Below are 24,283 nucleotides of genomic sequence, written 5' to 3' on the forward strand. Positions count from 1 at the left end.
GAAAGAAAGGAGCTGCTATGGCCTTATTTTGAAATAATCTTTCAGTACAAAGCGATGGATTAATTTATATTAAAAGGAGCCTTGGAATGCCTCGTGGTATTGCATTACAGCTAAGGCTTGCTTAACCAGGATGATGTGGGGAGAATCTTGCCAGGAGGAAGCCATTATCCTTATCATATCCAGGAAAATGGGAGCAGTTCCACCTGGCATTTCATTCATGTGAGTGTTGCTGGTGGGTTTAAAGCTCTTTTGGTTTTTTCATGTGTATAGGGAAAAAGCAACAACCAGTGTCTGAGCTCTCCAAGTAAATTAAAGGACGTTTTTTCCTCTGCTAAGTTACCCTCTCTGTCACATCCTTTTGCTCTCACTCTTTCCTTTCTCCCCTATAAAAAATAATCAGTGCAAAACAAATGAGTGAAAATCCAGCATCTTACCAAGTCATCTTTGTGCAAAGGTTTCATTTCCTGTCCTGCTGTGCTTTTGTGTGTATGTGTTTTTCTTTTCCTCAAAGGAAGGAAGGAAATAAAAGAAAAAAAAAAAAAAAAAAACAGTGGTAGAAAAAAATAAAGAGGATCAAGAACCTGACAGACAATCAAGAGAAAAGCTTTTTAGGAAATGAGTGGCCTGAGTATATTTTTCTTGCATGAAAATCATCAGCCACCTCTGTAAGGGTCTGGAGAGGAGGGTAAAACATGTGGTATCTATGTGAGAAATGAAGTTTGGCATCCCTATACCCCCCCGCCCTTCCAGCTCAGAGGGTCTTAGTTGGAAGCACTAGGTGCCACACAAGACAAGCTATAGGAGTGCATAAGGGGCTTGCAATAGATGACCACTGATAGAAGAGGTTTTATTGGGTCTCAGCCTGTTGTGGAGGCAGGTAGGGCTGGATAGCATGCCTGACCAGGCAGTGTGCGAGTTGGAGTGTCACTAGTCCTCCCTGGAGAGAAAGCTGGGATGCTCTCTGGCATGAGAGGATGAGAGCACTGAGTGATTGTGTGCAGCAGAACAGAGAGGCAGGAACCACAAAGTGGCAGCATTGTATCTGGTGTGTGGAAGAGACAGCCAGAGTCAAGTGAGCCTGACCTTGGTCCTGCCTGTATCAAATTCGACCTGACTTATTAGGAGAGGGTCAGTGCTGAAGGCAACATATGAGGAGTAAGCTTTGCTGGTGCCTCAGAACTGCCCCTCTCTGGAGAAGAGGGGGAAAAAACCGAATACAATTAAAAAAAAAAAAAAAAAGAAATTGGGGTGTCTTGATTATTATGCACCAGAACGAGCTGGATTCCCTTAAGCAAGAATCTGGCAAAGTATTTCTCTTAGGATATATCTGTTTACACAGCATGTGCGAGCCCAACAAGGTCTGATCCCTGATACTTCAAGTGACTGTCAATTGCTAATCTTTGGAACATCTCAAAATTCTTTACAGGGAAATTTCATTTATCCAGTTTTGTAAAGCAAGAGCAATGCCAACAAGTAAGTATCTTGAAGTTTTTAAATCAATCTCAAATTTAGTGTCCAGCTTGAAACACTAGTTTTGCTAGGGACCCCCCTTCCCCAAAGCATGTGCATAACAAGCAAACAAAATAAGTAGGCACTAAAACTAATGACAGACAGTTTCAATTTTTCTCTAGAAATTACTTGCTCAGTGTTTACAGAGTAAACCAATAGCTGAGCTAGGGGGAAAAAACCCAAAACAACTAAGTCTCCTAACTCCTAGCTCTCAACAACACCATTCGTTAAAAGTTTAGAAAGGGCTACAAAACACAGGCTGTGTCTTTGGAAGGACCAGGATGAGGTGGCTTTTCTGGGTTCACTCCAGCAGCTCACCTGGAACAGAGGAGCAGGAATGAGCCACCAAAACAGCCAGCTTGCTCATGAGGTTCATTTAGTCTGCAGCTTCTCAGAAGGACTCCTGTGTCTCTCTTTCTCCACCCCTTAGAGACTGAATGTATCCCATCAGGGTGGAGGGGGGGAAGGAAAATGCATTTAGGTTGTATAATTTGAGCACAAAGCTTACATAAAAATAAGGGCTTCATCATTTGGGCTTGGCAAGGGAAGGGAATAGGGAAGATTTGGAGAAGGGGTAAGGAAATAACAATTTGCTATGTCCTGAAGTATTATTTAATGTTTAAAAATGCAGGCAGCTTCTGCACAGCTGTATCCACGATAGAAGCAGCTTGCTGGCACATTGATAAAGTATTAAGATGAGCAGAGATCTGGGCACAATGCAAAGATGAGAGCTCCTCGCAGCTGAATTAAGGCGACGCGCACAAAGTAACCGTTACCTGGCAAAGGATCGTTTTGATGCTGACGTCTTTTGTTTTGATTCCAGATGAAAGGAAGGAGGATAGGTGGTTTAGGGCTGGCACTCTGAGCTGCGTGGCTAACATCTGTGCCATTAAAGCTGGCATCACATTGCCTGCTTGTAAGCAAAGAAAGATCACAAACACATGAGGGAGGGATGGGAGACAAGGAGGAACAGCTACACCAATGCCGTACTGGGAAGATGTACTGTCTGGAGTCCTGCAGAAGAATGTTTAAATGCCTGTCTTTCTTTTTTAAAGAACCCTGGGTGCAAAAGTCCTCCTGTTATTCTCAGTCTGGATAGTCTTGCTCCAAATCCAGATCTAAGGTTGTCTCTGCTCTTAGGAAGCCCTGGTTCCTGTGTTGGGACACCCTCTGGATCTTCAGAGCCAGTGTAACAACAACTGGTCACAGAAAATATTATCCCAGTAGAATGGCCATGGTTGGATTCGTTTAAAAATGCCTAATGCCAGCTTGCTTTTACTTTCCTTTCACATTTTCTATATTTGTGTGTACATCTCTATACTTACACAGAAGTATGACAATTTCTATATAGGTACTGCAACATCTCTAACAGAGAAGTTTTGTCATCCTGATCGTGCTGCTACAGTTAAAACAGTGCCGTTTCCTCTTTCCACAGACCTAGACACAATCCTGAAAGATAGCAAAACGTGTCAGTTCCTGCTGGCTTCAAGTGAACCCCAAAGCTTCTGTTCTGAGGGTCTCAGCAATTCTCTCTGCACCCCAAAGGAGAATTGGGCCCCAGGTTAATAAAAAGTAGGGCAGCCTTATCCTATCAGCTGCCTGAGAGGGTGCCTGGCATTTTGAGGATGAGTGACAGAGAAAATTCAAGTTACCAAGGCAATGGAAAACCTCAACATAGTGAAGACAGTTTTAAAAAATACATGCTGGATCCACACGGCTGCTCTGAGACAAGCTCATTGCATGCACTGCCTCAATTTCCCATAGGAAAAAGCTTCCTTTAAAGCTATTCTTTCTAAAGTGTGAGAGGGTATCTGGTTTGTGTTGCATCAAAGTCAAATAGATTGGCTTTTCTGCTGCTGCTGCTAGAGCTTCTGTGGAAATGAGTTGTGCAGTGTGAGATCCCAGCCCAGCCCATTCACACTCGGAAGAGAGAAAGAGAACTTGGATTCTCCCTTCTTTATTTCTCCCATCAGACTGGGCCAAATCTCAGTCTCATTTATATCACAGTAATCTTGGAAGAAATTCACGAGAGTCAGTTCTTCTAGATTTACATGGATATAATCAAAAGGAGAATTCATCACCATGTCTTCATTGATGGTTAATAAGCAAGGAAAATACTAAGGCCTCCTTTATCATGACAGCACAAGATGGCTCAATAAATGTAAAGCACGTGTTACATAACAGTAGAATAATCTGTGGTATTGAGGGCTCACAGATCCTGAAAGTCTTTTCCACTTGCAGTGGAGGGGGGCAGGAATTAAATAGGGAGAAAAATATATATTGAATAAAGTGCTTGTTGCAGAATATTTTTTTAAATACAGAACTGTGAAACCTAAAGTAGGGCAATACCCTCCCTTTCAACAATACTTTGACTTCCTACAGTCAGCAGATGCAATATGCATAGAATTCAGAAAGATCCCATTAAAATTCATTAAACCGTGTTCCCAGCTATTTAGTAAATTTTGAAGAAAAGAAACCTATTGCCTCTTCTGCTCCATATGATGGCCTCTTTGAATGCAATTAACCCTTCATTCATGGGTCCTTCTATCCAACTAATCTTCCACCTCGTGCCTTCTGATGCATTTTTAATACCAGAGCTAATACTGCCACCTAAAATCCTCCAGCAGACACCATGCAATAGAGCTCTTTGCACAGGCAAGGAACTGTAAATCTCCATAAACAGTGCTTGAATGAACAGCAAATTCAGATAAGTGATGTGTTCTTTTTCATGGCTTCCAGTTCCAAATGGGAGATGCTCTTCATCTTTCAAAGTAGACTTTTGTCCAGCAATTATTGTGGTTCATATCTGCCTAAGGGATTTAGCCACTGGGTTTGGGGAAACTGGACAAGAAAGGGTGTAAAAACGTGCAAGGGAGCATAAATAAATAGCGAAACTATAAAGAAAGACCTAGTAGCACAAATGCAAGCAAATATTCAAAATTTAAAAAAAAAGAAAAAAAAAAGAAAAAAAAGAAAATAATAAAGGCTAAAGATCCAGAAAAATCAGAAGACGTTACATGAAGTGTCAGATTTATGTGTCTGAAGTGTAAAGTGTAAAACTCTGATTTCTTTATTAGATGGTTGACAGAGACTCAGGACCCAATCTGGTCTCATCCTGGGTTTGATAAACTGTGACCAATTTCAGATTGGAACTCCTATTTACGGAGGTGCTAAGTGGAGAGGGGGATTATATCATGCAAAACAGAAGCAACCAAAAATATTCATATTCCCCCCATCCTCTTTTCCCATCTGATAAATGAGCTGGTTTGTCAAAACAGGGAGTGGAACTGGAGGCACCAGGGAAAAGGATTTGCTATAAAAAAGAAAACAGAAGATGAGGACTGAAAATATTCTGTGTTTCTGTTTGCTTGAAGCAAATCCCATTCTGAAGCCAAATCGAATCAGAATCTGTTCACGAAGAAAAAATTCAGAAAGGAAATATTTTGAAATATATAGGTGGTCTCAGCCTGATCCACCCTGCAAGGTGTTCAAGGTACACAGTGCTTCTTTCATTATTTCACTGTTCTGTCACAGCTATGAAGGAGTGTTATTTCTGAGTCACAGAATTATGCTTTTCACTTGGCTTCTGTAACACCCCTACGCTTAGTTATTTCATCTGAACTACAGATTTCCACAGATCCAGAAAAGCATTTAAGCACCTGCTCAACTTTAAGAACCTATTACGTTCTGGGAGGAGTTCCACAATGTGAATTAGGCGCGCACTTTGCTGGATGGACAGCTCTATACCATAACTACATTACATCTGGAAGAGATACATACTCTTTCCCAAAGGGTTTGCTTCTCTCTACTAGATCAGTTTAAAATTTTCCATAAGTGTATGTGCCTTTTTTAATTGAAGATTTTGTCATATCTAATTGAACCCTCTCACAGTATTTGGAGGAGTCTTGGACAACTTGGAAAGGAATGATCCTGGCACTTCAGAATGGGACAGAAGCATTACAGTTTGTGTATCAGATGTGAGCATCACCCTAAGCCACTGGGAAGCCAATCTGAAATCTGCCTGCTTAACAGAGAGGCACTGCTACTGCCTTGCTCTGCCAAATCAGGGTATTTTAAAGAGATAGCAGAGTGATTCTGTTTAAAATTCACAATGCATCTGTACAGAGGATGAGAATTTCAAAGTACAGCACAAGTCTTACTTTATGGGGAGGTATTATTCTCATTGTTCTTCCAGAGATGGAAAAGGAGGAGAAAAAATTGTATAGGAGCTCAACTGCAAAATTTGCGGACCTGAGTGGCAGGCTAAGAGCTACACAGCAGGCTGTGGAAAAATATCGGCAATCAAAAGCCAAAAATCTGGTCCCTGAGCTCCCTGTTCAAAGACATGCAATGTACTATCCTCCTACCCAAGAAAGAGTGGCAAGTGTTCACTAAAAATTTAGGGGTTAAATGTCTGTATAAGGAGATACGTTGGCTACCTCACACTCCACTGGCATTGGGCATGTTGCCTGTAATGCCATGGAATTGTTTGTACAATTAACAGCAATGTTCAGTTGCTGCAAGAAGATGTGTATGGATTCATCCACTTTAATTTTTTCCATGATTTAAGCATTAGGCATCAGGAAATTAATCTGGGCAATAGTCAAGACAACCTGCAGAAAGCTGGGTCCAATGTTACTAAAACAAGCTGGCTGAAATGAAAAGTGCAGCTGTGACTCTCTTGCTGGTACCAACACACAAACACACGCACACAGACAAAAAACAGCCCCTATTCTTATTATTTATGGACACAGATGAAAAGCCAAAGGGGAGCAAGGTAATGCACACAGATGCTGATTAGCTGGGGATTATATTGATGATGTAATAAAAATTCACTTTGTCTCTTAAGCTGCACCAGGACAATCAAAGAGAGATTAGATAAAAATCAGAGAGAATGAATAATAGAAGGGAGAGGTAACATTGTAAACCATAACTCCCCGCAAAATGTTCTACCTTTGACTGTCCTCAGTCAGAATAAATAAGAGCTGGAGGGTGTAAATATGGCCCAAATGCACAGAAGAAGGTGGCAGATGTGGCTTTTTAAGTGTATTATTTATCAATAAGCAGCCAGATATGCACATTTACCTGAACGGGTTTGCAAATACACACATACACATATCTACAAGCACACACCTTTCTAACCCTGTTGAAGAGATTATGAGAGAGAGTGCAAGAGAGAAAATATTTTTGGAGAAGGACAGATGGACAGAGAAATGGATGGGGTGAGCAGTTAACAGCATACAGGAAATTATCTGAGTGAGAAGATATGAACTTTTTGGGAAAAATAACTCTCTCTATACTTGGCAGGGTAAAGGACACACATTTGGAGATGCACATGCACAGCTATTTATCCAGACATACACTCATGTGGATCCCTGTCTGAAAAAAATAATTCCTCCAGCCTCAAAGCTCTCCTTCAGAGAGAGACAGGAGAAAACTTTCCTCTCTTAGAGTGCTTGCTTGAAAAGGAGCAGAATTCCTATATGTCTAACGTTGGTTTAAGTTTACTGACCATGTTTAATATTTGATTAAACCTTTGGCATAGCTGACTATCCTGATCTGAATAGATGATCCGACGCTTTCCCTGGTAGTAAAGCCAAGCATAAGTAATAGCTGTCCTCTGACTACTGCTGCCTTATGCATACAAGTCAGATTCTGCTGTGTCTGAAAAACCTGCTATTTGTTTCTGGATTCTTTTCTGCTGCTCAGTATTTTCAGCAACAATTTATGAAATCAAACAAACAAACAGAAGAAAAAAAAAAAAAAGAAGACCAAAAGACTTCTGCCAGCCATGAAGGGGGCTGCAATTTATTCATAGCTGTGGAAAAAGATACCTTCCTTCCAAAGTCTTTCCTGGCTCAAGCATTTTACCTGTTGTCCTTGTTGTACTTTTTGCCTGTGGTTTGCATTATTACTTGCTAAATACATTAGAAAATGCTCATCAGCTTGCTCGGCAGCTTGGGGATATTTGTGTGGTAGCCCACACACATACGCACACACATACATACACGCAGCAATTTTTAAATAAATCACAGTCACAGGGGTGAGGATAGGGCATGTGGTGCTTTGGAAGGGAGCAGAACAGCAAAAAAGGACATCTCCAGTATCAGAAAACTGGGGCTGTCAGAGTTTCTCTGCACCTCTCAAAGCCTGTGAGATGGCCACTGCGAGAGAGACAGGGACATCAACCTGAGGTGCTTTTTCCCTTGTCCACCTAGGTGAGGAAAGGTCTAATCCCTCGAGACAGACAAAAAACAGGCCTAAATTACCAGCCGACATGCTTTACACCTCAAATGAGACAAGCCTTGTTGGGAGAGGAAATATCTTTTATTAGACTGAGTGATACAATTGGAGAAAAATAGACAAGCTTTCAGGCACACAAGGAAGTCTGTCTTTTTTTCTTTTTTTTCCTCAGCTATATCATTTGGACTAATAAAAGATATTACCTGTCCTTATAAATTTGGTCTCATTTATAACCTTAGACCATCACTGCTAAAGCTACAGCATGACTTCTGACTTAAATATACACAAGCTCTTTTCAAAGTTGGATATCATAAATTCCTCTTTACACATAGCAAACTAAGGAAGAACAAGGTCTAGGAACGGGATCAGGAAGGATATGGAAGGTTAGTAAGAGGACTGGGCTAGAAATAGGCTCCTAATCCCTCCTACCTATCTCTGAAGGAAGAAGACTCTGATGCAACACCACATCAAATGCTTAATTTGTCTTCTTGCATTAATTTTGGATTGCTAGAGAGAGATTCGGGAAGTAAAGTTCTGGTAGTTATGTTTCAAAACAGCAAGAAAAAAATATTTTTGCAAGAATCTCAAGTGTAGTCCCAGAACAAACTGCCAGGGATTGTTAAGAATAAGATCACAATTTTTAGAATTCAAAGGAAAACATATGCAGGATCTTTGTTCAGGTGTGAGAAACCAGCTGTTTATTTAACGAAACAAGCAAAGTTTAAAAATAAAAAGGTGCAATTGTCTTGGTGAAATTAAATGCTTACTGCACTAATTTTTTTAATGTTTGAAAGAGAAAACTGAGCTTTAAACACCAAAAGAGAAAAAAAAAAAAAAAATTCTGTCTACTGTCTTAGTAGTTTACATACAGAAATGTGTCTGTTTGTGTATCTGTGTATCTGCATATTTCATGAGTGCAGATCTTTCAGCTACTACCTGTGGCTATTTCGCTTTCTGAAAATATGGACAACACAGCTTCCATTTCCCCAAACCTGGAAGGAAGGAGAAGGAGAAAAGACAGGCGAGAGAGCTAGTGTGGTCAGAGAGAACCCAGCTGGTGAGTCGCAACACGAACCAGTGAAGTGTTTTCTGCAAGAGACGGTGCGAGGGCAGAACATCAGTGCAGAGCTGAACCAAGGGGAGAGGAGTGTGAACAGTGATGGTGAGAGCTGGGGAAAACAATCTGTAGCTTGGCTATGGAAAATAAACCACTTATGAGCACAGTAAGTTGAAAAGTAGGAATGGGAAGCGAGCCTGGAGGGGCACCTGGGGAAGGGAAATGATCTTGGAGGGGATCTAAGCCTGTGGTCCACACACTCACACCTGTACTCGCAGCCAGGCAAGGAGGGCTGGGAAGCTAGGATGAAGAGTTGGTCTTGGATGCAAGCCCAGTGTGTGAAAGCCTGGGTGCTGCACTTGAACAGCAAAGGCAGGGGCCAAGGATAGAGGCCCAAGCCGGAGGAGTGAGCTACTCGCCTGGCAGTCAGACCTGCATCTTTTGTCACAGCAGGGTCATCTGGTTTGCTGGTGGCTCAGCTATATCTTTTTTTATTAAGAAGCTGCTGCCAGAAGTCCTGTCTCTGGATGGGTGCAGAGGAAAAGACAGGGGAATGACACACCTATTGTGCAACTCCTTTTATGAATAAACTCATGAAATCTAATTCTACCAGCACCTCTTTGGCCTTTTTCAATGAGCCAGTCAGTAACAAATGACCATTTAACAGCACAAAGCAGCTGTTATAAGGGAGAACAGATTGAGGCTAATACAATACGTGTTCCCCTCCAAACAAGAACCCAACTCTCCTTGTTCATTTTTTTTATTTTTTCCCCCATCTGCAAACACTGTCAGTAAAGCTGAGTAAATATATAAATAATTAAGCAAACAAATACTTTCTCTGCTGCCCTCAGGCCTTTGAAACTGAGACTTAGTTGGATTTCAGGCAATCAAACAGCATCGTGTTCACGCACTCACACTGCACGCAGGCTTCCTCTCCACCTTTGACAGAATATCATTGACTTGAGTGCACTGTGATGATTTCAAATAGACTAGGGGTTAGATAATCGACTCTACACACATACATAACAGCGTGCACACTCCAGCTCTTTCATTTATTTCATAAAACACATGAACACAGATGGGATGGAAACACCAAAAAAGACCCCAAACAAACAAACAAACAAAAGTACATTTCTACTGATGAATGAGCTAAAGTTTCAACTGAAATAATTAAAAAAAGAAGCACAAGGAGCCTGACTCATTTGTTTATCAGATCTTTGCTGTAGGCAACCACCTGAAACTGTTCTCTTTGATGAAAATACTACTAAATTAATTTTTTTGTGTGTCTGGATACCTAAGGACTCTGGGATGTTGTTTATTCTCACAGCCTACACCTTGAGAAGCAGTAGTGAAAACTCCCTTCTGGACTCCCTTGCTCTGGCAAAGTCAGGGATATTCACATGCCTGCTTAAGGATTCACACAGTGTCTGTCTGTTGTTTGTGAGGCTGGGTCAGAGTCTAACTATTGACTTCAGAGAGTGTTGGGTCGGTGCTTGCCAAATGGGCGACGACTGCCAATTCCATCTGCCTGTACTGAGGGCAGGAGTACACTTGTCTAGAGGGAACTTGCTCTTTTTACTGACCCGGTGAAGGCAGATACCTTCAGCTTGATCCAAACTGTGCTGCAAACAATAGGTTTGGATCAGGCCCTTGAAAAAGAAAGGTGGGATGCAGCCCTTCATCAAATCCTTGCATTGCAGCTCCCTCAGTTGCCATAACAATGAAGAGTATGTGTGTGATTCACTAAAAGAAGGGGGAAAAAAAGTATAAATCAAGATCCTGAATCAGTGAATGATGACATTCCTGTAGACAGAGAAATTGCAAAGGCTAAATCCTACTCACACAAAGAAAACTGGCAAAATTGCCATTGACCCTTTCTTAGCAAAGCAGGGACAAATATGCATTTACAAGTGAAATGAGAAAAGCTAATTTTCCATGCCCCCACTGAGTGTTTTTTGAAAGCTTGTTTTCCGGATCTAGGCTGAAAGGGGCTCTGATGTAATGCATTTACCATCAGAGACACACCAAAACCCTTGCACACAAAAAAGTAAATGTCAAATTTATGCCGTTACCTTCTCCCTCATTAAAAAAAAAAAAAAAAAAAAATAAAAAAATCCAGCTGGCCTAATATTGCAGTTGGGGAAATGAAAGATCAATAGCTCACTAGAGCCAATGGGAATCTTTCCATTGATTCAACAGGTTTCAGTTCAAGCCCGAAGGCACTGAGCTTAAGTGACTCCATCAGAGAGTGTTGGTGAGTAATTATCCACACTGTGATTAGAACCTAGGCATCCTCACCGCCTGGCCTCACCCACCAGATAATGCCCTTCCCTTGAATGAAGCTGCCGGCACAGACAGCAATTTAAACGGAGCAGCTCCGAGGTGTATTAGCCATTACAAATATTCAGAAAGAATGGAACTGCTTGTGTTCCTTTATTTTTTTATTTGTTTGTTTAATTTGCTTTTAACTTTTCCAAATCCCTAGTAGAATGTAGAAACTAGCGCCACTCTGGCACCCTTGTCTCCTGCAAGGTCTTTAGGTGCCTTTTCTGCCAGTGTTCCTACGGGTTGACACACTTCTTTTTTCTCCTTCTCTGTTGACTGCTAAACTTGGAGTTAAATAATTTCTAAGATACACTTTTTTTGGCATCAAAATTGGCTGTATCCCCTCTTGCAAATAAACATGAGGCAATGGTATGCTTTTAAAGACCTTGCCAAAGAATTTTTGTTGGTTGTCTTGCCCATTCCTCATTTCCACTCCTACTTTTCTCATTTATTGCCAGTATCTTGAATGAGATTTGTTTTCTAAAAAGAAAAAAAAAATCCATATAAATAATAATAAAAAAGAAGATAGGAAGAAGAAAAGTGAAGTAAAAAAGTAACAAAGCTCCCTCTGAATGCACAAAACAGAGCAAATACCACAGAATAGCATAATTGAATAACACTATATCTTTATAAAAGAGGGTGAAAAAAATTGCATCCTCATCCATGTATTATTGAAGATGGAATACCATCAAATAAATCGCATTTAAAAGCAATTAAATGCTCACAAAAGAAAAACACTTGCTCCATAAACAGAAAAAAAAAAGGTGCAATGAAGTGCAAACCTTCTTGAAACTACCATATGGACACTGGAATGAGAATGGTTGAAACTGAATGGTAGAGCAGAAGGAGTGAACTAGCTTACCGAGATAAGGCAGCCTATATTTGCAGAGGGAGTAGAGAGGAGATTCAGATGGACCCAGGTCCGTGTGTCTGGGCTTAGGTGAGTAACAACCTTAAGTCAGTCACATTGCATGTGATCGGCCGCTACTTGCTTCAACCAGCAGCATCTTGCAGAGCTGCTTGTAACTTCGGGCCCAAGACAAACTCTGCTATAGGCAAGGCAGAGCTTTTCCTGAGCTTCAGCAGGCTTTGGGGCAAGTGTGTGGCTGCTCTGCAAAGTCCTTTCTTATCAATTATAGATTTTACACAGTGTTGAACATACATTATTTCTGCCACATTTTCCCCCCATCCCTTAAATGCTGATAAAGGTGGGGGGGGTGGGGGGGTGGGAATAAACACTTTCATTGCAATTCTGTTTTGAAAAAGAACTCCCTAGGATTAATCCTATTTTGACAGGGGCTGAAGTTGCTGACCAAAATGCTCCTTTCAGCAAGAAGTTTCTCAGGTCCCTGGCTTTTGTGCCCCTGCCAGGACAAGACCCAATCCTAGAGAAAAGCAAATCTTGTTTCTGTCTGTGTTTAGTGAAATAATGAGCAGGAAACAGAGCCTAGGTGAGAAAACTGAATTTTCTCTGATTAACTTCCATAGAAGTGCAAACTAATTCAATCTATTTGGAAAAAGTATATCACCCCCTGCTTCCTCCATGCACCATTTCAAAGAAGTGCATCTTTACCTTATTATATTATTAGAATCAATCAATATTATTAATATTACATGTGGACAATTCTGTAAATTCTTCATAGTTCTCCTCCCTGCCTGTTAACAGCAGGTACATTATATACAGTCTCTGGTTAGATTGGTCAACTAGGCTATCGATAGTCTTAAAAAGCAATACCTATACTGTGACCTTCGCTCAGAGAACTGAATCGCTCATATAAGGCTGTCAGATTCCTTAAAGAAGTATTGATAAGTTCATTAGTGTATTGCTACATATAATTTTAGGTGTGATTTTCATTCACCCTGAAGCATCTAGTAACCTAATACTTTTGTTTCCTCCTAAAGCATTGGCCCTTTTACAATTGATCAAATAGTGAATTAGAGCATTATAGAGAGGAAACATAATCAGGGGATTTCTACAAGCACACTGTGATATATCTTTTGATCTTCTGACAACCTTCATCCTTCTCCATCCTAGGAAGGAAGCACTGTTTTATAGGGATATTATTAGGCTGATGCTGCTTTATACCTCTACCTGAAAGAAGCTACCGAGTCCAACAAAGATATTTGTGTGCATTTGCAGTGAGTGATGCATATTATGTGATGTGAATCTATCCTTAGGGACTGGGAAGGAGAGGAACTATGTGCAAATATAAGTCTGCCCTTTCGATACATGCATGCATACACAGTCCCTGTGTAGTATATATACAGGCATTTGAATTAGAAACAGGCCAAATATGCAGTCAGATCTCATCAGACCAACTCTGTCTGCAAAGCTCCGTTTTTATTCTGTTTGAAGAAGCTTCCAGAGTTATCTGCCCCGGTGCACTGGGAAGGCAGCCTGGTAGCCTCTGAAATATTTTGGAGGCTCAGACACAATGTACAAATAAAGCAGAGATTAATTAATTAAGTGTGACTGTATCATTAAAATAGTATAATGAGCAAATGGTTACGTATCATATTAAACTCTGCCTATAATTCCAGGAATACCCTCTTAAATCACCTGCCACTTTCACATAAGAATATGTTCTCTGTACTGTCTTTTAGAAAGGAATTATTTAGAAATCTATATTATCCTGTCTGTACTGAATACATGTTTTCATTAACATGACCATAAAATAAATAATTGCATGTGTGTGATGTACAAACATCCGGCACACTTCTATCTCACTGCATACTCAGTTTTCCCATAAAAGTTCATTCTCAGCTACACTTTTTGTGTATGAGTTTGTTGTTTGTTGCTTTTTTTTTTAAATTTTTATGGTTTCTTTTATGCTTTCTAGGTTTAAATAAGGAAATTACACACCTTAGCCAGGTAAAGGGGTAATAGTCTGTACTGCAAATTGTGTCTGCACTACACCTTGGTCTACAAAATCATAAACAACTTTCTGTTTGTAAAATACTAAGAGACCTTAGAGTGAAGGTCCCCATCACCACAACCATATATCCCTTGAGGCATTAAAATTGCCAGCGAAGTAATCTATTAAATAGTTAATGTTAAACAATGACTTTACGTGCTCAACAAAGGAGGGAGAAATAAACAGATAAGGGTGAGGTAGATCGAAACCTGTATGCCTCATTGGCTGAACTGTCGGATATTTCTAATGCATCTGAAGGGTTTGTTACTAAGAACCTGTTAAGTATCTTTAAACCTTTGATCTGTAGCCAGTCTTAACAAAGGTGACAATTAATTACAGGAGAGTGCATTGCAATAAAGTTACATCGTGGTCAGTTTATATATACTGTCCAAAGCTGGTTCACAGAAGTCACTGTCAATTAAAGTCTTCTTGGAGTCCAGTTCATTATCAATTTTTCCCCCTTGCCTTGATCAATATTTTTGGCTGCTTCTGTTTGACAAACTTAACACAATGTCTATATCTATATGTCTTGCCATTCATTTACATGGAATAGATGGCCATATATGATTTATTTTTAGCTACTATGTATGGTCAAGCACGTTATTTGAGAGGTTTAGAGCTCTCATCCATCTTTATTTTAAGGAGCGACAATAATAAGCCTTCTCTTCCTTCAAGGGGATGTCAGTTGGATATAATGAATGCACATTAAAAGCTGCATTCACCTGTATGTGCATTCCGGCTGTGGCTCACAGTGACAAAAGCAAACAAATGCAATCTCTGTGGTGGCATCCGGACTCCAGATCACACCAAGAGATACAGCGCAGATGAAGTGACTCAGTAGATCCCCAAAATGTGATGATGGCTCCCTGGGAGGTAGTGGGAAAGAGTATTACATACCCCAGCTCAGTATGTGGAGTAATGGTGGAAGAAAATCATAACTTTTACTCACCTGGTTAATATTTTTCCCCTTTTCTGCAGCAGATTTTAATGAATAAGGGTCAGTCCACCATGACAAACCCCGGCAACAGTCATACAAGCATCGGTGGAGCATTTAAGTGTGAGAAATGTAGAGATCAGGCAGAGATCAGGCTTTCGTCAGTTCCTTAGCTTTGTTTTAGTTTTAGTTTCACTTAGGGAAGTAAAGCTAAGTTAAGGGACAAACCAGCAAGCACAGAAATTAGTAGCATTAGCTGCAATTGTTGAGGTTTGCTATGTAAATCCAAAATCCAGAATTTTAAAGGGAATGTAAAACACTGAATAAGTGCAGACCTGCAGCAGGATTTCCAAACTTAGGTGAAGCCACCTAAGCGATGGCAGAATTCTCACTGCGCTCTGTCCAGCAAGCAGGTAACAGGCCTTTCCTCCCAAAGTAAAGGTGACACAGGGATTAATGAAGCACCAGCTATTTGTTAAAGTCAGGATACAACTTAGCTTCCTTAATACCTCACTTACTCAGTGCAAACTGTTATGGGGCAGAAACCACACAGTGCTTGATGGACAAGTCATGTTGAGCTCTGCAGCCCCCTGCCTTTTTGGAATATTACTTTGAGGCTAGAGCCAACACCTGCGTGGGTTTTTGGGCATCTGATACTTTCTCTCTATTTTAAATGCAGGTAAGCGGCCCAACAGCCTAGATCATCTTCCCCACTTTTTCTCCCTTGGAACCATTACTGCCTGTCACATACAACCACCTCAGTTCACACTTGATTGACGGGAGGGACAGTAACAGCTCCTTTATTGTCGTTATGGTCTGTTGGGTCAGTGCGGCTGGCTGGTATGCATGCACACAGGGTATGCATGATAAAAAAACCACCCTGATGTCTTGCTGAAAAATGTGACTGCATAATTCCAGCTCTTTAGAAGGGAGGAGACCCTCCTTGATCACCCCTCTGTCCCTAGCTCTTGACCACCATGGACAGACAGTTCTCTGCCTGCCTTCCCTGACAGGTACAAAACACTTTTCAGTGGAGCAAAAGACACTTTCCGCAATCTCACTTACTCTTTACCCAGACAAAATTTCCAGGTGCTTTCCGACAATTTCCTTCAAAAGACTATTCCATCACCTGCCTGGCTTTTATTATGCTATGCAATTTGAATTCTCTGCTGAAGAAAGCCCTGCCGGTGGCACTGGCCACTAGCAGATGCGGGATACAGGACCAGATGAACCACACTTCTCATTCAAGGTGACAAGGATCCTCAATTTTTCCCTCTACTTTAATGCTGAAATTTCCAATTTCTTTTGGCTTGATGGGGGAAAAAAAATGACACAAAATTAACCAAAATGGCCCCCATTCCTATTGTTTCTTGCAGAAATTAGTGAGTTTCTGATTCACCCCTTAATTAAAACCTTGGTAGGGACAAATAAATACTATGAAATTTGGTTGTTCCTATTTTTTTTTTAAGGACAAAAAGTACTCTTTTTTATTCCATAAAATGCACAAGGCACCAGTATATATCGATATTGAGGGGCAGAAGCTATTGTAATCTCTAAAAGTGTAAGAAATGTAAGTCTAAACTGGAGAAATGTAAGAGAAGAAACAAAAGCTGTGGAGACACAAACTTCAATTTGTTTCTTATTTTCCTCATTAATGTAACTTTTAAACAAATCCATCTTGTAAAGATGATTAGTTCATATGGTAGTGGGTCTAGCTGAGGAACAGCTTTCAGTGCAAAACTTGACAGGCAAGCAAGAGATCCCAGAAAATTAGAGTTTGTGTTGGAAATGCTGACACAACCGTAACAACAGCATCATAACTGGCTGCAGCTGCTTTTAGAAACCAGAATCCATGTCCAGACCCCTGAAAAAAAAGAGTTAACTTGTGCCCTTCTAATTTAGGGAGCAATCTGGGCTGTCTGTTTGACATTATCAAAACACATAGATGCTCATATATACAGGAGATTTTAATGAACAGGGGGTTGCTTTTTTCCTCTCTTCCATCAAAGTATCAAATTGCATTGTGATTGTTTTAAGGGGGTGTTCTTTAGACCAAAGTCTCCTCTGTTTTATTCCAGTTTATTTGTGCTTTACCTCCCTAAAGCTTGTTTGGTTTACTACCATACTAAATGCTGTATGTATTGCTTTCAGACAGGCAAGTCTTGTGTTTCAATTATGGAGGAGTTTATTCAGCACCTATATTGTGTTGTGCTTCTTTTCAACTAAATTTCCATTTCCCAAAGGCTGTACACATGAATGTGTACACATCTCTTTTTCTGTATGTATATACACATAAATCTATATATTTCTGCATATAAATATACACATCATCTTAACTGAATGCTCATTTTAATTGTGCGTTTGAATTTCTGACGTATCCAAAACCTTCATAAACATCCTTAAACTTAACAAGGTTTTTCATTTTTCTATCCTCTATCTTTGTAATCAAACGGAACAGAATATAATGAATGTAAGCCTTCTTTTCCTACTCCAGAGGTGTCTTAAATTTCAAAATTATTTATACTTTTAAGAAGGTAAAGCTGTAAAAGAGCTAAACTATTCTTTTCATACTGCATTTTTCTGCATTGAATGCTTACAGAGTGAGGTTCAGGTCAGGTAAGAAAAACACCCCAACCACGGGACTGCAATGTGGATTCAAGAAGGCTGGGGGGGTTTGTTCTTTTCCCACCCCTAAATAAGTGTTGAAAGAGTGCTGTTGGTCTCAAGTCTATGCAAACTTCTGCTTTCCCAGTGCACACTATCTCCGCATTTTAAGTGCATTCACCCGCATATGTTTCAGTAAATCTCAGTTAAGTGTGGAATGTTGATTTCTTCTGACTTCCTAAATAGAATATTATGGAGACCTGTGTGTTTTAAATTAAAACATTTCCCAGGCCTCAGGTACAAGCAAGCTTCAGTAGAAAAGACTGTTTAAACCTATGGGGACAGTCCTATATTTAGATAATCTTAATTCATAAATATTATACTAAATACCACTTAAATTGGCCTTAAATGACTTCAAAGATAATGCATTATAATATGGCTGTCCTGAGAGCACTAACCTTTATATCTCCCAGTAACTCAGCCTTTAAGCATACTCCACAGCTATATAACATGGGGAGAAGTTATGAATGAATGTCGTGCTAAATTGTTAAAGTGTGATTAGTTAACTCAGTGCATAGGTGTGCGTGTATGTGTGAGCGCATGGGTGGGTCAGCTCAGCCTCAGTAGATTTCTACCCCTAGATCTCAGCACACAGCCTCTTCCTAACCCTTCAGCAAACTACCAGAGCAGGAGCCTGTTCCTGCCCCATGTGGATAGAAGGAAGGATGGGGGAAATATGTAGCAGCTACGCTCGTGCCATGAAAGCTTATTTTCTCGGAGATCTGGCAAGCTCTTCCCGCCTTCCCCCACATGCTGCTTCCCCCATACCCTTTCTCTCTTTGTGTATCTGCAAGAGAATCTTAATCCCCTGCCTCTTTCCTGGTGTCTGTACTGGTATCAGCCAGAGCTGCTGGTGAGAAAACCTGGGACTTCACTCTCCTTTTGTGAGAGTTTTCTTGAAGGAGGTCATAGTAATGTACTTTAGGTTCTTAATTTTAAATTTTATTCCTGCTATACAGGGGCATCTCAATAAGATATCTTCATAATATTTTCTAAAATACACATCCTTTGAATTCATATAAATGTATTTACACCTGAAATTACTCTGGTTGCTGTTTTTTTTACTTTAAGCTAAGCTAATTCCTCTCTTTTCCCTCCTCCTAAAACAGTCCCACCTTCTCCCCCTCTACACCCAAGATTTGCTCTCTGCACACTTAAATAAACTACAGCCTACTATTAACCCTTCAGGTGGTACTACTGCCACATCCTCATCCCCTGAATTAGGAATGAAATCAACAGAGAGTGATGGATCAATTAATGTATAAGCATTATGCATCTCTTATGGAAAGCATCTTGGGGTTTTGTATTGCCAACCTACCCCTGTGAGCCAAGTTGGACTATCTTTATGCAATTCTTCACCTACGCCTGCAAAGCAAAGCCAAAATAAGGACATCTGAGTGAATACAATGCTTCACATGACTACATTTAGAGAAGGAAAGAGAGAAAAAATAGATTAGAAATGAAATAAATTGAATAAAATAATAATAAAAAAAGCCAAACACAACCCTCATCCTTCAAAGCCCCATCACGCTTTTTGACTTAATAGTAATTAATCACTACTGGCAAGAAAGTAATTTTTTTCCAAGTAGCCAGAGGCACATTTTTATCAGGATTAGCTAATAAATCAGCGGCATCGCTAGAAAGGAGTTCAAACTCTTCTCGGATGTACTAAATAAAACCGATGCTGATCTCTGAAATGCTGGCAACTCGGTGTCTGTTGAAGTTTCGCTCAAATCCAAGCCCACAAAATAACAATCATCATCATAAATTTTCTTTCCAGAGTCCAAAACTTATAGCATGTTAAAAATTACTGTTTGTTTTGAGATGCACTCATGCAATTTGTTTTGATGATGTGACAAGCTTCCCCACCTGTCTTTTTTCCTAGGTTGCAGCTTTACAACAGAAATTAAATGAAGGAAAACGAAGTTAGTATCTTGCTTAATTCAGGGATATGTGTTAAACACATCCAAGCAAGATAAATGATCTCTCTCTCTCTCCATCCTCTCTCTCTCTCTCTCTCTCTCTCTCTCTCTTTCTCTCTCTCTCTCTCTTTCTCTCTCTCTCTCTCTCTCTCTTTCCTTCTCTCTCTCTCCCCCTTCCTGAGTTTGTCTATGTGAATACAGGCATACAGAAAAGCAAAACTGAACTGAAAGAGGGAGAACTCAAATCTATGAAATAGAAATTGAAGTTAGCGCACAGAATGATTAATTCCAGGTTTAAGACAAAACATAACAAAAGAATAAAATCTCATCAACAAATCACAGTAACCCCCCACTACCAAAAAAAAATACTTTATCAAAGTGTTAGCTCAAAGATTTCCTCTTCACTATGTTGAGTGATTGTCTTCAATGTAGCTTTTACCGCTGTTATTTTTAATTTACAGAAACCTTAGATAATTTTTTTGCAAACACATGCACACACACATGAGCTCAGTCTCTACTCTCACTATTAGATTAAATCTCTCAGGACCTTTCCTTTACTGCACTTCTTACTATTATTTTTATTGCTATTATTAATAATTGTTATAGTACGGGTGTCATGTTTAAATAATGCCAATCAGACCTTGCTGTGGCTTCTAGGAAGACAGTCTGAAAAGAAAGCAAGGTTCGAAGAACAGCACTGATCATTTTAAAAATGAGAAGGGTGTTTGAAGCGACCGGCAAGTAAGGATGGGAGAAATATCCTATAACTTAGACTTAGACTGAGTCTCTAGTCCCTGAGCCCTGGACATTTTCTCTAGCCTGTGTAAAAATGGTACTTTGCACTGTCAGGGTATATTTTCATTTGCATTTCCTGAGAGTGGAAGCAAGGAAGGGAGTGAGTGGGAAGGGGGAAGAGATGCCTGCTGAACATGCCGTTAAGTTTAAGATTTACAACTCGCTAAGGCATCTGGAAAGCTGGGAAGCCAGTAGTGCCATTACTGGTGACTGTCACTGTCAGGAGTCCACCAGGCTGGACTAGGCACTGGTACTGAAGCTGTCCTGTAAAAGATACAACTTCCACTCTCCCTGTGCCCCGTGCAAAACCCTTTCTCCTGCACTAAATCTGGAGTCACACCCCAATCACTTCTGACCCGGTCTTTTTATTTTCCCTTTTCTTTTAAAAAAATAAGTATAAAAACACGTTCACACACAGGTATACAGAATCTGAGTTAATATCACTCCTGATTTTATCCTGTTTCTAAGAGGGTCTACCATGCAAATTATCTTCAACTTCCTCCCTGTGAGTCCTACTTTCCTACCCGAGGATTTGAGCATCTCTCCCCTACTACACACACCCTCCCCCACCCTCAAAACTGAGCACCGTCTAATCTCATAGGCACCTCCGGAGAGCCTAAGCTGAGCAGGGAAATGAGCGGGCAGAGATGGAGCAAGTGAGGCATCGTGTGAGGAGTACATCTCCACTACCTTTAGAGAAAACCAAAAAAGTTCCCAGCATGGACTTCAGGCACATTAAAGTAGTGCTTGGAATATGTTTGGTCAGAGAATTCTTCCCTCTGGAACTAAGCTGCCACCTGTCCTTTCACTCTTGCCTTCTCCCACACAAGTACACATACCATGATTTTGTGCACACACCCCTGCCCCGCTTGAGATGGGCTTCTTTATTGTTGTTTATATCCCTGTTCCCGTGTTGAATAGAACCAAAATTAAATAGTCCCCCCGGAGCAACTCACTGTCCTCCACTTCTTGCTTTGTAGAGGACTACAAATAATAAATGTGACAGTGTAAAAAATTAAAAAAAAAAAAAAAACAAAAAAAATTAAAAAGAGGGGAAAAAAGGAAAAAAAAACCAAGCCAAACCAAACACAAAAACAAAGAAAGAAAAGAAAAAGCCGCCGGTGCAAGATACGGAACAGTTGTAAAATCGGGGTTGCCAGCAAACCCAGAGACAGACAGACGGACACACACACCTCTGGGCTGACGAAGAGCGGCTCCCGAAGGTAAATACAGAGCACTCGCTCCGGCTTCAGCACCGCGGACAGCTGCCGCCGGCCCCGCGCCCGCGACGCCGCTCCCCCGGCGCTTCCCCGGAGCTGCCTCTCACCCCCCAAAAAAGCGGGGAAAGAAATAAAAATACTAACAAATAACCCAAACGGAGCTGACTCCCTGCCCTGACTCTCGCTCTTCTCTTCCCAGGATGGGTCTATTATTTCTTTCCCTGCCCCCCCAGCCTGCCGCCTCCGCCCCCGGGCCAACCAAAAATGAAATAAAATGAAATGAAATCGAAAGGAAAGAGAGAGAGAGAAAGAGAGAGCTAGAGAGAGAGAGGGAGCCTGCCTTTCTCTCTCGATCTCTCCCGGGAAAGTTCAGAAGGTAACTCACCTTTGTGCATGCCAGTGAACCTGTCCTTCAGCACCGTCAGTTCATAGATCTTCCCGAACTCCTCGAAGAGCGGTTTGAGGTCTTTCTCGTCCAGGTTACGGGGGATCTGCCCAATAAAGAGCTTAATGGCATCGTGGTCCTTCATTGGGATGGTGGACGGGTTTCCGGGACTATGGTTTAATCCGTTCATATGCCCGTTGGTGCTGGGGTTGCTGTGATTGCTACTCAGGCTGGTATTGTCTGGTTGTCCGTTTGCTAACGTGGCCATCTTTATATACATAGAGAAAATCTTCTTTCCTTTTTTTCCCCCTCTTCTTTTCTCTCTCCCTCCCTCTCTCTCCCTCTCTCTCTCTCTCCTCTCTCGCTCTCTCGCTCCCTCTCCCTCTTTCACACACACACACACACACACTCTCACACACACACACTCCTCCCTCTCTGTCTCTCTCTCTCTCTCTCTCTCTCTCTCTCTCTCTCTCTCTCTCTCTCTCTCTCTCTCTCTCTGGGTCTGATCTGATTTTTTTTTTACATTGAAGATCTGTGTCCTTTCCGTTTAAACAGGCTGGATCGGTTCAAATTCCCAGCCAGACTAGGGGGTGGGGTGTGAGTGTGTGGATGTGTGTGTGTACGGGGAAGGGAAGCTAGGGGTGGGGGATTGCTTTTGCCTCTACTCTGGCTAAACCCCCTCCTCCCATCCAACCACCCCCCTGTCTGTCTGCCCGGCAGAGGCTTAATGGTATCTTCCAACACAGCCCCTGGCTATAAATAGTACTAGGCGCATGGCTCTTTGAGAGACAGTCAATTTCTATTGTGCCAAGTGAGCAAAGGGGAACGGTTGCGTTTTTAGGACCAATGATGATGATTTTTTTTCCTTTTCCTTTGCAAGCCCTCCGATCTATCGCTGTCGTTATAATTTCAGTGGTCATCGGGAAATCTGCCTTTTTATTTCAGAGGGGAAAAAATACCCAAACCAAAGGTGTCCTGACTTCTTTCTGTTATGATGATGTCTCTTACTTATTATTTACTCTTATTCTAATTTTGCAAATGATAATAAAAAGCAGTTCAGATACGGATGAACCCCCCGGCTCAGAGGTTGCTTTTGCTGTTGTTGTTGTGATTGTGATGTTACAAGCTCTCTTTACTATATCTGTTCATGTTGCATCTAAAAAAAATTGCATGATCTTTTAGCTCTCTTTTTGTTTAATATAAATTATGTTACCGATTATGACATCAAACTAGGAAAGCACAAACTATATTATTGTAGCGCTTTGACGAGAGTCGAAGAATAGCGAAATGACTGTTAATTTTCGTGCTGCCGCTATTTATGTTATGTACGGTCAGTGCGGGCGTTATCTCCTATACGGGCTGTGTGTGTGTGTGCGTGTATGTGCGTGTGTATATTGGAAAGGGATTGATTAAGTAAGGTTTTCTTACCCGCCTTTCAAGCCATCAGGATATTTTGTCTGTCTCTGATGGAAACATAAATTGTATTTTGTAGTGATTAGTGATCAGGAGTTGCTTGTCCGAACAATGCTCTCTAGACAAAGTGTACTGTATTGTGGAGACGAAATCAGCTCTTCTTTCATAGCATCTGGGGGTGGGGAGGGTAGGGAGCCTCGGATTAAGGACGCAACTCCCCCTTGTCCCCCAAATAATAATAACAGCAATCCGGACAGTAACGAAACACGGCTCTTCGTGCGCTCAGAGCAATTTTCCCCGTGTTCTTTTCTCTCCCCTTTCCCTTTTCTCCGGTTCTCCCGCTTCCCGTGCGAGCCGCGCGGGGATGAAGCTCGGAGGAGCACCAGCAGGCGAGCTCGGAGCAGCCCGCGAGTTACCTGGCCTGAACCCCCTCTCCCCTGCCGGGCGGGCTGCAGCGCTGGGCTCCCGGCTGCGGCCGCTGCCCCGGGGGTGTCCGCAGCCCCCGCCGCCCCGGCCCCGCGGGGCCCCGGCCATTGTTCCCGGCGCCGCCGGCTGAGCGCGGCGGAGGCCCCGGGGAGTTGGGGAAGGGGTGGCGGGCTGCCGAGCGGGACCCCCCCGGCCGCCCGTCCCCCGGGAGCGCAGGTAACACGTGTGACTGCCGACGGAAGGGGCAGCCACGGAGGAAGGAGGTTATTAGTTTAAAATTTTAACCTTCCTGCCTGCTTTACTGACCGGTTTTTTTTTTTTTTTTTTAATTTCTGTTTTAAAAACAAACAAACAAACAAACAAATAAACAAAAGAAAGAAAGGATCAAGCTTTACCGCCTTACCACTTTATTTGGGTTTTGTTTTAATAACAGAGAAGGAAAGCAGTGTCCTGTCAACAACCGCCCCCCCAC

At 41.5% G+C, this 24,283-nt stretch overlaps 1 protein-coding gene across 17 annotated transcripts in view; it reads right to left on the reverse strand.

The window, feature by feature from the left end:
* CELF4 (CUGBP Elav-like family member 4) overlaps window positions 1-22,680 on the reverse strand; it is a 708,166-nt gene extending 685,486 nt beyond the window's left edge. For 8 of the 17 annotated variants that reach the window (XR_002466205.3, XM_021538926.3, XM_031507497.2 and 5 more), the window contains exon 1: window positions 21,970-22,678. Coding sequence is in view for 16 of the 17 variants with exons in the window: in XM_021538926.3 (XP_021394601.1) it covers window positions 21,970-22,249 (280 nt within the window). In the remaining variant the exon portion in view is untranslated. Of the gene's footprint in view, window positions 1-21,969 lie in introns of all 17 variants that reach the window. The other 9 variants (XM_021538936.3, XM_021538933.3, XM_021538932.3 and 6 more) reach the window with 4 other exon arrangements.
* Between the last annotated feature and the right edge of the window lie 1,603 nt (window positions 22,681-24,283).

Source organism: Lonchura striata, chromosome Z, assembly GCF_046129695.1.
Source record: "Lonchura striata isolate bLonStr1 chromosome Z, bLonStr1.mat, whole genome shotgun sequence".
NCBI lineage: Eukaryota > Metazoa > Chordata > Aves > Passeriformes > Estrildidae > Lonchura > Lonchura striata.